Raw genomic sequence first — 14,322 nt, 5'->3', positions numbered from 1 at the left:
AATTAGGGGAATCTGATATTTCTCTTCTGACCTTTGAGGGCACTGCATGCACATTGTAGACAGACATGTGCAAGTAAACATCCATAACAGATATGTAAAAATAAATAAATCTTTGAAACACACACACACAATAAAGGCCTGATTGTGACTACCAAAAATCAGTTGCACTAGGCATGATAACACACATTTCTAATCCCAGCAGCATTTGGGAGACTAAGATAGGAGGAGGATTCCACAAATTTGAGGTCAGATTGGGTCACAGAGGGAGACCCTGTCTCAAAGAACAATACAATCTACCAGACAATGGTGTTGCACACCTTTACTCCCAGTACTAGGGAGGCAGAGACAGGCGGGTCTCTGTGAGTGCGAGTACAGCCTGGTCTACAGAACTAGTTCCAGGACAGTCTTCAAAGCTACAGGGAAACCCTGTTCAAAAACAAAAAACAGTCCAACACATCTGTGATGATTTGACAGAAAATAACCCTCAAAAGATTGACACTCTTAGGAGGTGCGGCCTTGTTGGTGTAGCTATGGCCCCGATGAAGGAAGTGTGTAACTGTGGAAGCAGCCTCTGAGGTCTCATATATGTTCAAGCCATACCCAGTGTCTCAGATCACTCTGCCTAATCAGTTACAGAAATTTCAACACCATGTCTGCCTGCTTGCCACCATGTAGCACCATGCTGATGATGCACTAAACCTCTGAAAATGTAAGCCAGCCCCAATTAAATGTTTTTTCCTTTGTAAGAGTTACCGTGGTCATGTATCTCTTCACAGCAATAGAAACCCTAAGACAACATCCCTCTGGGAAATGCTACACTAGGTCAGTGGTATTTGACTTTGGTGCTTGACTTAACAGGAGTCTTTAACCTGTAGAAGAAAATCACTCACTATGAAGAAAATTACTCACTAGAAATTTGAAGCTTGAAGCTTTATCAGAAACTTTTTTACTTTAGTAAAATTGAAGACTAAAACAGTAGGTGGTGGTGGCATATGTCTTTAATCCCAGAACTTGGGAGACAGAGGCAGGCAGATCTGAGTTCCAGGTCATCCTGGTCTACAGTTAGTTTCAGAACAGCTAGGGCTGTTACACAAAAAGAAACCCTATCTCGAAAAAGAAAAATACTTAAAACATTTAGTCTTTTTTTGTTTCTAATTAAAAATTTTTAAATTTTACTAGCCCAGTTCCCCCTCCTGCTTCTCTCGCTTCCCATCCACTCCTCAGCGGAGGTAAGGCCTCCCTTGGGGAGTCAGCAAAGTCTGGTATATCAAGTTGAGGCAGGACCAAGCCCCTCCCCGCTATATCAAGGCTGAGCAAGGTATCCCACCATAGGAAATAAGCTTCAAAAAACCAGTTCATGCACCCAGGATAAGTCCTGGTCCCACTGCCAGCCCTCCCACCCCAACAGATAAGCTACATAACTGTCACACACATTCAGAGGGCTTAATTCGGTCCCATAGAGGATCCCAACTGCCAGTCCAGAGTCAGTGAGCTCCCACTAGCTCAGGTCAGCTGTCTGTGTGGTTTTCTCAGTCATAATCTTGATACCCCCTTGCTCATATAATCCCTTTTCTCTCTCTTCAACTAAGCTCCAGACTTGTGCTTGGCTGTGGATCACTGTATCTGCTTCCATCAGTTACTAAATGTAGGTTCTCAGTTCAGGCACCATCTCCACTATTGCTAGAAGTCTTAACTGTAGTCATCCTTGTGGATTCATGGCAATTTCCCTAGCACCTGGTTTCTCCCTAACCCCATAGTGGCTCCCTCTATCAAGATATCTCTTTCATTGCTCCCCCTTTCCGTTCTTCCCCCCAATTTGACCATCTTGAGCCCTCATATTTTCATTCCCCATCCCCTTCCTTCTCCCTTCGCAGTTTACCCAGGAGATCTTAACTATTCCCCTTTCCTGGGGCCTTCCATGTGTGTCCCTCTTAAGGTTCTACTTTTTACCTAGTTTCTCTGGACTAAACCACTTAATCTTAAAAAACAAAACAAAACATTTTTAGTGCCACAATTATTTTCTGTAATATGGTTTAAAATTTACTGAAGATGAACTATTTGGTCAGACTGCTACTTCTACCAACTGTCAGCCATTGGTGTTTCTGACTGTTGGTGTTTAGTTTGCCTTTAATGTGATAGTTTGGAGCTCTAATTGTTCATTTATTGATAACTGTTGGAGTCAAGTGTAGCCCTGAGCACTCAGAATGAATTAAACATTGAGTTTCTGCATTCCAAAGAACCTGATGTGTGATTTCTCTTCATTTTGGACAGTAAACTTGTCAATTAGCTGCATTTGAAAAGTGATTTGTGATCACTGCAGTCAGTAAACATGGAATCTTTTCTGTGATTGGCACAAGGATTAAGTAAATTGTCACTTGAGAAGCTAATGGCAAAACTTAGTTGATGTGGCCTTAGAGCTCTAAAAAAGGGATAGGTTTTTAAAGACCAAAGGAAAAAATTAACTGTCTTTTTATTCCCCTTTGCGCTTGTACCTTCTTGAAGTGCAATTCATTGTCTCACAGGGTTTTTTTCTCCCACTCAAAAAGATCTTCTGTTAGAGCCATACAAATGAATGGTAATAAGTTTGTTTTACTGTCTACTTCATTACTTATCAGCCAGGAAATATTTCTGCTTTATGAATACTTAAGGGCTGTGTGTATTACTCAGAGCTACATGAAAAAAATATTTAAAGATAGCTTTGAAAAATGTTATCTCTTTTTTGTCATTTTTCTTTTTGGATTAAAAACAAAGGATGCTTAATAATTATGAAAAAAATTTTTAAATTTTATATTTGCTCAAGTTTTAGGAAAACATTATGTATTTGCTAATACTGAGATTATGTGGAAAGGGGTTGTTCTGAAAGTAAGGATTAAATACGGAAACACTTGATGTACCAGAAATGGTGACATGGGAGTGAGTGTTTATCACCATTTTCTAGAACTTAAAGGTAGATTGTTAGGGAGTGCTTAACCCTTGATGCTTGTGTAGTTAATTTCAGTTCCTGAAAATAATATTTTCTTAATTTAATGTGCTGCAGGTTTGAATTGAATGTGTGTGTATATTGATGGTAGTAATGGCATTACCCTCCAATTGTACATGTTCTAGGAGAAAATAAATTTTCCCTTCATTTTCAGAATAAATTGGTCTAGAAAGTTTATTTTAATGTACATATATCTTTTTCATTGTCTTCATTTGGTCTGTAAAAATCAGGTTTCATGTGAAAGTTTTTTCTAAATACCATAGAGAGTATGTATTCTGTGTTTATTAGGGGCCATCATGGAACCAGACTTAGAGAGTAAGTCTTATATTAAACAAAGGCATGTTTCCGAGGTGACGTGAAGAAGCCTGCAGAGCAGTGTGCTAAGGGAGGTCTGACCCAGACTCCTTCTGTTGCTTTGTTTTGTTTTCTTATCATTTTAACTGATTCTTACTAATTTTTGTATACCGTTGAATTGGTTTTCAAGTTTATAAATAATCAGAAAAATTAGAAATGCTGATTTTTACTTTCAGTAGACTGCTTTCTCATAAATTGCAACTCATTGAAAATTAACTATGTGTAGTAAATCTCACATTTTCCATCTAAGGAAGCTATACAAATGAAATAATTGCTGTTCTTGTAAGAATTTCTAGACTTTACCTGTTTTTCTTTGGGGCTAAGGTTTAGCTTAGTTGGTAGAGTGCTTGTCTAGCACAGCCATGGGTTCAGTGTCCCAGCACCATGTGTACCAGGCCTGGTAGTGGTGCTTACCTCTAATCCCCAGTACTCAAAACTAGAATCAGCAAGGCCAGAAGTTCAAAGTCATCCTTGACTATATAGAGTTGAAGGCTAAGCTAGACCCTGCCTCAAAAAAATGAGATAAAATACAGATTTTTTTCTGGCAATTTATAGTTTGTAGTAGTGATTCACTCTGGGCACAACAGGTACCTTTCTTCTCCATTTCTGTGAACTTTATGGTAATAAGCTTCCAAAATTTCTATGGAGGCCTTGAGTTATATTTCATATCTGATAACCAATGAGAAACCTCCTCTCTGTTATGATTCAGCTTGACTGCTAGTAATTTCATTATTAAGGAGTAAAACAGGACATAATTCAGCTAGAGAGACTGCTTGATTTGCTGGTGAAGAGCACCCTTTCCATCCAGAAAAAGGACTACTGGGGGCCGTGCTTGTTGGTATGGACGTTTGGGTAGCATGTCCACATCTAGAGAATTGCCTCAGACTGGCCTTCTCAGTACTGTGGATGGAAGAGAGCCCAGAGCAGAGGAGGCCAGCTGTGTCATGCTACAATCATCAGTTGCCACATACTTAACTTTGCCCATTTTTGCTCTATGAAATTTTTAAAAGCATAATTCTTTTTTTTGTAAAACAAAATTGTACATTTTTTGGTTCTTAACTAGGAATAAATGTTTTATTTCTTCTTTCCTTTAAGAAATTAATTTTTAAAAGCATAGTTTTGGTTTGTGTTTCCATTAAAATATGGGCCTGGGCCTGAATACATATAGTAAGCTGTGCTGTCCCTGGTCTTAGGGGTCTGGAGGTAGGTACTGTCCTCACACAGTGAACTCATTACACAGTTTCTGGATCCAGCTGTTTTAACTAGGGTACAGCAGACCCTGCTAAAGGCAGATGATAACAGCAAGGCTGACACCAGGAGCAGTAGTTAGTTGATTCTGTCCCTCTGAGTGCTTTGAATGTGAATGTCACTCCTGGACAGGAGTTGATGGGTCTTTCCTTTCATGTAATGTTCAGTTTATGGCAGCAGCCATTGTTTTTCTTCTAAGTAGATAAAGTTGCCAGTTCAGATTTGCACTAATGGGGTAGGAGGTTGATGACCAGGAAACTATGTAAAAATGGGTGGTTCTTTCATTAGCTTCTCTTGGTGGTTTGTGCTGGATAGAGATTGTATGCTTTCCACTTGACAGTGTCATAGCTGGCACACTCATAAGGAAGTATCAAAGTGTAGTCGAATTACTATTACCAATTCAGTGTGCAGTCATAAACAAGGCCAAGATCTTCTCTTTCATGTATAGCATTTAAAATATACATGTAAAAAGTGTGTGTAGTATATAGCTAGACAGTATAGCAAATGAGAGAAAAGTGTGAATATGGTCAAGGTTCTCAAAACCAACTTGTTAGCAACATAGACATAATCAGCAAAAGTCTTTTGTTGATTCTGTTGGTTATTTTTACATTCATGGTTAATTCTGATTCTAGCTTGCTTACTTGGTTTACATGTTATCTTGTTTCCTTTTTAGGACTTTGAATTATAAACTATGTGGACAGGTGATAGAAAATACTTTAACAAGGCTTCTATGAACTCCTCCTATTTATTTTCCAGATATGAGGCCTCAAGATTCCTGGCGAGGTCCTCCTCCTCTTTTCCAGCAGCAGAGATTTGACAGGTAATGCTAAAGCAAGCATGTTTTAAACGCTTCCTGTATTGATATGGTGTGTGTTTGTGTGGAGGGGTGGTTGGCTGCTTACAAAACCTACCTGGTTTGAAATAATACTTTCCCCCCACCCCAAATAATTTTTCCCACACCTGTTTTTAGAAAATATGAAGTTAATACTTGGAATTAAAATGCTTGTGTTTATATAGATTCCTATGTTTCTTGGTTCTCTTGGACTTTATTTTATTTAAGCTTTGAGGTACTCTAAAAAATGCAACACAGAGAGCTTAAAATTGTATTAGGTTTTTGTCAGGCTAAACAAATTTCTTTTAAGCAGGGTTGTGCAGTTTAATGAGGCATAACTAATGATGTTCCACTTTTATCGTGTCTGCCAGCAGCACAGCATTAGTACAGACCAGCTATTGATTCTTACTACAGACCTCTTCAAGTCCTAATCAGCTTCTTTGGTACAACTTTTTCAGGGCTGACAGGCCTATTGTAGGGCAGTGTCACTGTAGGTCAGTAGTTATTAGTTGCCACTGAAAACAGTTTCTTCAACTACTTAAAACTGAACTGAATTAAATGCAGAAGGGACTCAGAAGAGGATTATGGGATCTGCTGTCTAATAAGTACCATGGACTAGAAAGAATGTGACATGGTTTAATAACAAGGGATGTTTGACATGTGTTCCTTCATTCATAAGTTCTGTGTCCCTAAGTCAGATGGACTATCCATGAGAAGTCAGCTGGGCATGTTATGAATAATTTTTAACATCTGTAGGATAATATTTTTAATGATGCTTTAAAATCCAAGCTGGATTTTATTTTGTCAACGTCCACAAATGTAAAATCAAATGGAGTCCCATTCCAATTAAGCTACCCTTTTCACTTTTCCAGTTATCTGTTTTTATCTTTGCGGAGTTAACCATTTTGATCTAGTCACATCTGTAATGAATGGAGTGTATTAACAAATGGCGCTAGAAATAGTGTTCTTCTTACACAAACACTCAGTAGTATTCAGATCATCCAGAATTCTTTCTGTTGTTTAGTCAAGATTACCACAGAGATTTGTGTAATTCAGCTGTTTGCTGATGGTGTCATGCAAGTAATATTTTAAATTTAATACAACTGGTAAGCATATATTGATGTTTCTAATGCATGTGCTCAAAGCATAGAACATGTATTATTTAATTGTCACCAGGGAGCCCAGGCTGTCCTTGAACTTCCAATCCTCCTACCTCTCCCAAGTCTGAGAGTAGATTACAGGTAAGCAACACAACCAAATTAACATGAGTTTTAGAGAGAAGTAAAGGGATAAATTCTTCTAAATTATTAGACTTGGTTTCTTCCTATTGTTTTTTTTTTTACTTTTTTGCTATGTTAATAACAATTTCTAACAATTATCTTCTGCTTAAGAATTTTCAGCACTGAATTAACATCTGTTTAAAAATGTGAGTGTATGTTTTTCCCAGCAACCTTCTAAAGCAGTTGCTGTTAATTTTCATTTTTACTTAAAGTGAAAGACATAGTTCAGTAGCTTATCCAAGGTCACTCTTCCATGCTATTCTTTACCAAGAAACTTTTTAGTAGAACAGAACTCACCAGACTGTTTACTCTGAGCATAATATAAAGCCACAGCACATCAAAGGAGGTGAAGGATCGGTTTGCACTTCTGAGGCTCCTTCTGTAGTTGCAGCAGCTTTCCTTTCTCTGTGTACACATGTAAAGTATTTCTAAGACTACCGTCTTTGTCCCCTTCTTTGCCCTGTCCATCATTTTCTTGTTCTTATTCTACCCTTACCAACTAGTATTGTTAACCTGGCTGACTTTGTGAACCTAGGAAGCTAGGAATGAGTTTTGTGTGTATTTTGAGTTGTTTTAGATACTTTAAAGCCATCCCTGAAAGAAAAGAGTAAAGGTAAGCATTTATAGAATCCTTAATTCATGTTTTTTTAGGAAACGGAACTCTACTTTTTTAGTACAGTTTCACTGTATGGCCATGTTGGTCTGCAACTTGCACCTTTGTGTCTCAGTCTCCTGAGTACTAGTGAACGAAACCATTTTATTCATAAATAAAAAGTAAGTTTGAATTTTGCTCTCCTAAACTGTAGCTAATAAGTGGGTACAATCTGTTATTCATTTTCATAGTACTTGTCAATTCCAGCTATTCAGACCTTACAAGACAGAGAGGCGGAACCATTTTTCTTTAACAAGAAGTTATGGATAGTAGATGGTGGTAGTCATATGAGAGCCAAGCTTTTGTAATTCGTGGTTCAGAACATTTCCAGCGCACTAGTTTTGAGTGTCATTGAGAATCCTATTAGGAAAAAAAAAGCTTTTAATATATCTTGTTTCCTAAACTTTGATATGTTGTCTTGAATTATTTTTTTCTCTTTATGATAGTAGTACTTTAAATTCATATATTCCTTTGTCCTAAAAATACAGTGAGAGGGCTCAGTGGGTAAAGGCCTCAGCCACCAAGCCTGACAACCTGATTTATATCCCCAGGTCTTACATGGTGGAAGGGGAACACTAATTCCTTCAACTTATCATCTGACCTTACACACATGCACACATGCAAATAAATAAATAAATGTCATATCTTTAAGGAAAAAATCAGAAAGAGACTTCTGTGGTGGCTTACATCTGTAATCTCAGAATTGAGATGGGTGAGGCAGAAGAATTTGAGTTCAAGGCCTACCAGAGCTGCTTAGACTCAGAAACAAAGAAGTCATTCTTCTCCTCCCTCAAACAAAATAAAAAATGGTGCCAATACTAAGCAGAGTTAGCCTCCTTTTTAGTATCTTTTCAAGCTATTGAAGGTAAGCGTTTAGGTTTTTTTTAATTTGTTTTTGGATTTTTTGTTTGTTTGTTTGTTTTTGTTTTTTACTTGTGGGTGTTCAGTTTAATGATGGGAAAACTTTTAAAAACTGTGATTAACCATAGTACAAACTTAAACTACCCAGATTGGCAGACTTCATTTAACAACAGGTCTCCAGAGCAGTGATTTAGAAACATAACAGGATTGTTGCCACTGTGGTACCTACTAAAAAGTACTTTGACTTATAAGTTACCTCAGTTTATAACCACTAACAAGGTTTTATTTTTTGTTTTTGTTTTTTGAGACAAGGTTTCACAGTGTTGTGTAGCCCTGGCCATCCTGGAACTCACCCTGTACATTAGGCTGACCTCAAACTCACAGAGATACACCTGCCTCTGCCTCCCGAGTTCTGGAATTAAAGGCATGCACTACCATTGCCTGACTATAGCCACTAGCTATTATTTATTTGTTTGTTTGTTTATTTGTTTATTTTGCTTTTTTGAGGTTCAGGGTTCCACTATGTAGCTTTGGCTGTCCTAGAGCTTCCTAAGCAGACCTGGTTGGCCTCAAATTCATAGGAATCTGCCCGCCTCTGCCCCCAGAGTACTGGGAATAAAAGTGTGGGCCAACTGTAGCATTTCACTCTCACACTTCAGAAACATTTTGTCAGATAACTTTCAGTTTGCTTATATTTGCAAATTAGTATAATTAACATAAAATGATTGCTTTGTGGTAAATACAGGTGTTTCTGCCATCAGACAGAATACATAACCACCACTGTTTAATTGTACTTTCTCTTTAAATTTTATTACTATTGATTTTTATCATAAAAATTATCTTTGAACAAAAATAAAAATTGTATGTTTTACACTGTGGCTTTGTCTTCCAAGCTATTTTATAAAACTAAAAGGTAATGTTAATCATCGTAAGTATATGGCTTGCAGTTTTGACTTGTGAACTTTGCACATACATCCCAGCATTAATGATCCTTGATCAGAACCCATTACCATATTACTCATCTCTCTGCAGAAGCCGGAAAAGACTATTCTTGTGTGTTGTTAGAACTGTTCTTGTGAATCAGTTAGGGCATTCTTGCCAGAATTTGTCTGTACTGGTGATAACCCGTCTCTCACTCTGACTTTGACTCACATGCAGCATGTTGTAGTAGAGCTCTGGTTTCTCCCACTGTCTCTAAAGAGTAGCTTTGGCCTTTCTCGGTCGCCAGGAGCTGTTGTCTTTGAACTGTTACACAAGAATAATTACTTTGCATTTTTGTTGTTTTGTTTTTAAGAAGGCTTGTTGTAAGTGGTGAGTAAAGAGGATGGATTCAGATGAATAGCTAGCTCTAAGAATGAGTCCATCATCCAATGATCCCAACTTCAGGCTTTTATGCCTAAGATTTTTTTCTCCCATGAAGAAGTGAAATTCATATGCTGATATTGTTATAGTGATGCTGGCCAGTCAGAGCCTTAGTGAATGCAAAATTTTACTAAGTTCTTCCTATCATCATCTGTGGCCCCAAGGTTTCTATAAAGTACACAGGAACGTTTGCTTCTTTTTATTTTTCTCCTGACTATAAAATAAAAGTTGAAAGTGAATACTGAGAAAGTTCCATTTTAAATGGTGATTATTGCCTTTAGAAATATCTTTGCTACATTGTTGATGTGACAGGTTTTAATTAAGTTATGATTTAATGCCTTCTACCTGTTGTTGTATATCTAAAGTTAAAATAGGCACTTGAAGACAATTAAAACATGTCTTTCAACTAGTAATCTGGGATAGCAAACTGGTTTATAATAGCTGTTGAATCTGCGTTCCCATGTAAACTGTACACCAAATGCCAGTCAGCCCATGCCAATTAGTGCTCATGTTGCTAGGTCACCATGGTCAATTGAAAACTGCATCAATAGAACTTGAAAAGGTTTCTTCACGATCAGACCTTCTAACATATTGAGCAGAATAATGGATGGGAAAAAACAGCCAAATTCCCTACCCTGGATTCAAAATACTAAGCAGTAAGAATTCACTTGCAACCTGCAATTAACTAGAAAGAATAGAATCTAAGAACGAGTCTGGACATTTTGAAAATAAAGCCTCTTTCTCTTACTCGTACATGTTTACTCTTTTGGACAGCTTCATAAATGTAGCCTGCCAGCTTGTCAGGATCTAGAGCTTCATATGATTCAAAGAAACTTTATATTTACAACTGTACAAAATATTTTGTATAAATTAATCACCTAACTTTAAACATCCTCATTTTAAAAAATTACTATTTGTGTGTGTGTGTGTGTGTGTGTATACACTAGTGTGGCAGGGTGTGTGTTTCATAGTGCATACATGAAGGGTCCAGCTTGGGTCCTGGGTATTGAACTTGGGTCATCAGACTTGTAAGACATGCACTTGTACCATCTGAGCCATCTCATTATCTCTAAACATCCCTTTTAATAAGCTGTGGTGCTTTATGAAATGCAGTACACTGCTCTGGTTACAAGAGACATAAAGGCTACCATATTGCATATCCTATAAAACAAATCTAGGCAAATTGAGTTGTCCTAAAATTTGGAGGAGACAACCTGCCCATTTTAGGCTTATGGTGTAAAACAGGCTTCACTTCTGATATAATTATGTCTTTCTACAGAAGTGTTGGAGCTGAACCTCTGCTGCCGTGGAACCGGATGCTTCAAACCCAAAATGCAGCTTTTCAGCCAAACCAGTACCAGATGCTGGCTGGGCCTGGAGGATATCCACCCAGACGTGATGATCGAGGAGGGAGACAGGTAATAAATACAACGTGGGCTTTAGAGGAAAGCAGCATATTGATCACTGTTAAGCTTCTTAGGACTTAATATTTTCTTACCAGTATTTCTGGAGAAAATATTAATAGAGTAGTTCAGCTTTTGTCACCGTTAAAAATGCATCTAAGGGAAGTTCCCCACCTATGTAGTTTATACATGTAGGCTCAAGAATCCCAGCCTACAAGTCCCCTTTGTCATAGCAGTCAGTAGTGATTAGTATGAGTCACAGTCACCAAAACATTTCTTTTTACCTTGAAGAATATCATTCTCTAATATAAACTAGATCCATCATTAACAAACGAAGACTGACTGGAAGCTGAGAAAAACCAAACAAACAAACAAATAAATAGATAAAACATCCTACCCATTTACCAGTTGTCTTTATTCATCCTAGAATTCTTACCTGATTCATCATTGAGTCCCTCTTGTGGAAGAAATTTTTTTCTTTGATGATTTTCCATACATTTTTATACTAAATGCAAAGTGCCGTGTGATTCTAATGAACACTACAATTTGTAGATCAATTGAGATGATACTAGTTTGTTTTATTTTTTTTTTTAATTCCACCCAGTCTTAGCAACATTTAAGGCTAGAATCTACTTAACATATTTTCTCCTAGCAATTTGATACCCTGGACAGAATTTATATGCACTTTAATCCAACCCTTGGTAGAGAACAGGATTGGAATGATGCAACTCAGAGTGTGTCGTGTTCCTGGAATTGGGCACCTGCAGCGATGTGAAGGGATTTTAAGTTTTAAATTGTATGCCTGGTGTTGCCTCCGGGCCTTTTGCAGTGCTTTGTGTATTGATTTTCTAATTGTGCCCCTCTTTAATTTAAGATCTCTGACATATAAGGAAAACTTGTCTGTTTCAACCTTACAAGAAAGTAGTCACCTTAATTGCTTATACTTAATTCCTTTCGAGAAAATTTTGTTACAATCCATTAAAATCGTTTCATGGAATTTTACTTTTAATTTGTCCACCCAACATCTTTGAAAAGTCACATCAGGAAATTGCTGCTCTGTGCTACTGGGGTTTAGATGACACTGGTCAATTAAAATAACAACATTTTTTAAATGAAGACATTTAGAACTGAAGAAACCTTGGAGCATGCTATGTCCAATCACTTCATTTTGCAGGTCAGGAACTCAAAGCCTGTAACTTCATAGTTTGGAGCAGAGCTGGGAACACTGAACCCCAGTTCATTTTCTTTTCAAGGAACTCTGCTGTTAGAAGAGGTGGAATTCTTCACTGAGAATAAATAAACAAGTTGGAAGACTTTTAGAAAATATACTCATTCTTTTCAGTCTTATTTCTACTTAGTTTTTCTAAATCACAACTAATAAAGTTACAATATGTTATTATAGAAAGTCATGTCCATGCCTTCATTTTTTTAGTGACATTGATATGTCTGAACAAGTCCTTAGTCCACATTGTGCAGCCTTGAGGATCTCTCATACTATATAGTATAAACTGCTTAAGTGGCAAAATGGAACCCTGTGGTCCTAAATAAAAATTTTTTATTTCCTTTGGAATCAAACCCAGTACCACACTTACTTCACAAATGCTCGTACCACTGAGATATATTCCCAACCATACAAATTATTTAGAAATTATTTATGTATAAAAACGTTTTTGCAAATTAATTATGTAATAACTTTATTATTTAATGTTTGGCTTTTCGTTGAACAAAAAAAATATATTCCTAAATAATTGGTCTTTAGGCCTCAGTAAATCTCTTCCTTTGCTTAAATAAGTGACTTTCCTCCCAAGTGCTCAGAATGGTAGGAAATTTGTAAGCACTGTCTCTACAGCATGCATAATACCTGTGCAGGCTCAGGCCAGACACAGTCCCAGCATGGAGAGGGGAGGTTGGACACAAAGTCCTTAGTTAAGGACCTACTGGCAGCTGCTAGCCACTGGGAGAGAGGGAAAGTAGTGGTGGTTTTTGTTGTTGCTGCTCTTCGTTTGCTTTAAGGGTATGGATCCTGGTGGGTTGACCAGTCTTCAGTGAAGGCCACATAGCCAGAGTATATGGGCAGCAAAAACTATACTTGATGGGTTAAAAAAAAATAAAAACACAATGTTGAGTGGTTTGAGAGGAGTAGGGGAAGGGAATGAATACGATCAAAATACGTTGTTTGAAATTTTTAAAGAACTAGTAAAAATGTAAAATAACTTCACTGTACATATTTACAAGAAATATTTCATTGTTCTTTCGTATTGTAGGGAATTTCTTAGATGTGGTTATTAATGCCTGTTGGGTACTCATTCAGCCGTGTGTGTGTCTTCAGCTTTGTAACAAACTATGTTAGAGCTGTTGGCTTAGAGCACATACTTACAAAGACTTCCCATTCCCATGAGATGTACCTTAAACAATCCACTTCTTCAGGATGTGCTTTTCCACAGAGAAGTAAGGTGATTAGGCATATTAATCCAGACGATAAACTCTTTCTTTTGTTTACTTTCAGGGATATCCCAGAGATGGAAGGAAATACCCTTTGCCACCACCCTCGGGAAGATACAGTTGGAATTAGGCTTTTGTAAAGCTTTCCCAAATCATTTCACTATTATATACTTTTATGCTATTTGTGGAAAGATTTCTTTCTCAAGTAGTAGTTTTTAATAAAACTACAGTACTTTGTGTATTTCTTTTAACTATGTGTATATTTTTACTGATCTGATCTCACTGTTTTATGTTGCTTTCCAGAGATGTGTGTTGCATAATCCAGTGGGTCTGAATTTATTATAGCTTGTAAACACATTTGATGAAATTAGGAGTCCTGGGTTTTCATTATGGTTAAAATTCAAACCAGCTCTATGCTGATTTTGACACACATGAATAATTAGGTATGGACATTTGAACTGCACATTCAGCAGACTAGAGCATATGTTGCTCAGCATTTCTTTGGAAGCATTTCATTAAAGTACTTGTCTTATAGAAATTTGTGGACTTTAGTAAAAAAAATAAAAATAAAGCTAAACTTTAAAGCTCTGGTTACTTGTGTTCTTTATTTTAGCTCAAAGTCTTAACTTAGATGCCTTTTTTGTTAAGTCAACTTTTACAGAAAACAGTTGCTACAATTAGATGTCAGAAGCAAATCAGGGGCAGTATATTTCAAGAGGATGTGCTCAGCACTTCAACAGAAGCATTTATTAGCATGTTAATAACACATCTTTAAATATTTACAACTTTACAAATTTCATACTTGTTTTCTGGTTTTAAGGACTTCTAAAAGCTTAGGGACCATCTAAAACTTTCAAGCTGAAATTTTAATTTACAACTAAAGAATCTATACTTAGCATATTTTAAAT

General features: G+C 37.0%; 1 protein-coding gene across 1 annotated transcript in view; it reads left to right on the top strand.

Moving 5' to 3' along the window:
- The window catches only part of Xrn2 (5'-3' exoribonuclease 2), a 73,987-nt gene extending 59,985 nt beyond the window's left edge, over positions 1–14,002 (top strand). The window contains exons 28-30 of the mRNA XM_048455532.3: positions 5,339–5,402; positions 10,849–10,987; positions 13,479–14,002. Of these exons, the coding sequence (XP_048311489.2) occupies positions 5,339–5,402; positions 10,849–10,987; positions 13,479–13,544 (269 nt within the window). The 3' untranslated portion in view covers positions 13,545–14,002. The remainder of the gene's footprint in view (positions 1–5,338; positions 5,403–10,848; positions 10,988–13,478) is intronic.
- The last annotated feature ends 320 nt before the right edge of the window (positions 14,003–14,322 follow it).

This window comes from Myodes glareolus, chromosome 10 (genome assembly GCF_982192425.1).
Source record: "Myodes glareolus chromosome 10, mMyoGla1.1, whole genome shotgun sequence".
Lineage (NCBI taxonomy): Eukaryota > Metazoa > Chordata > Mammalia > Rodentia > Cricetidae > Myodes > Myodes glareolus.
The sequence above is the reverse complement of the archived record's forward strand: the minus strand, read 5'-3'. Positions and strand labels throughout refer to the sequence as shown.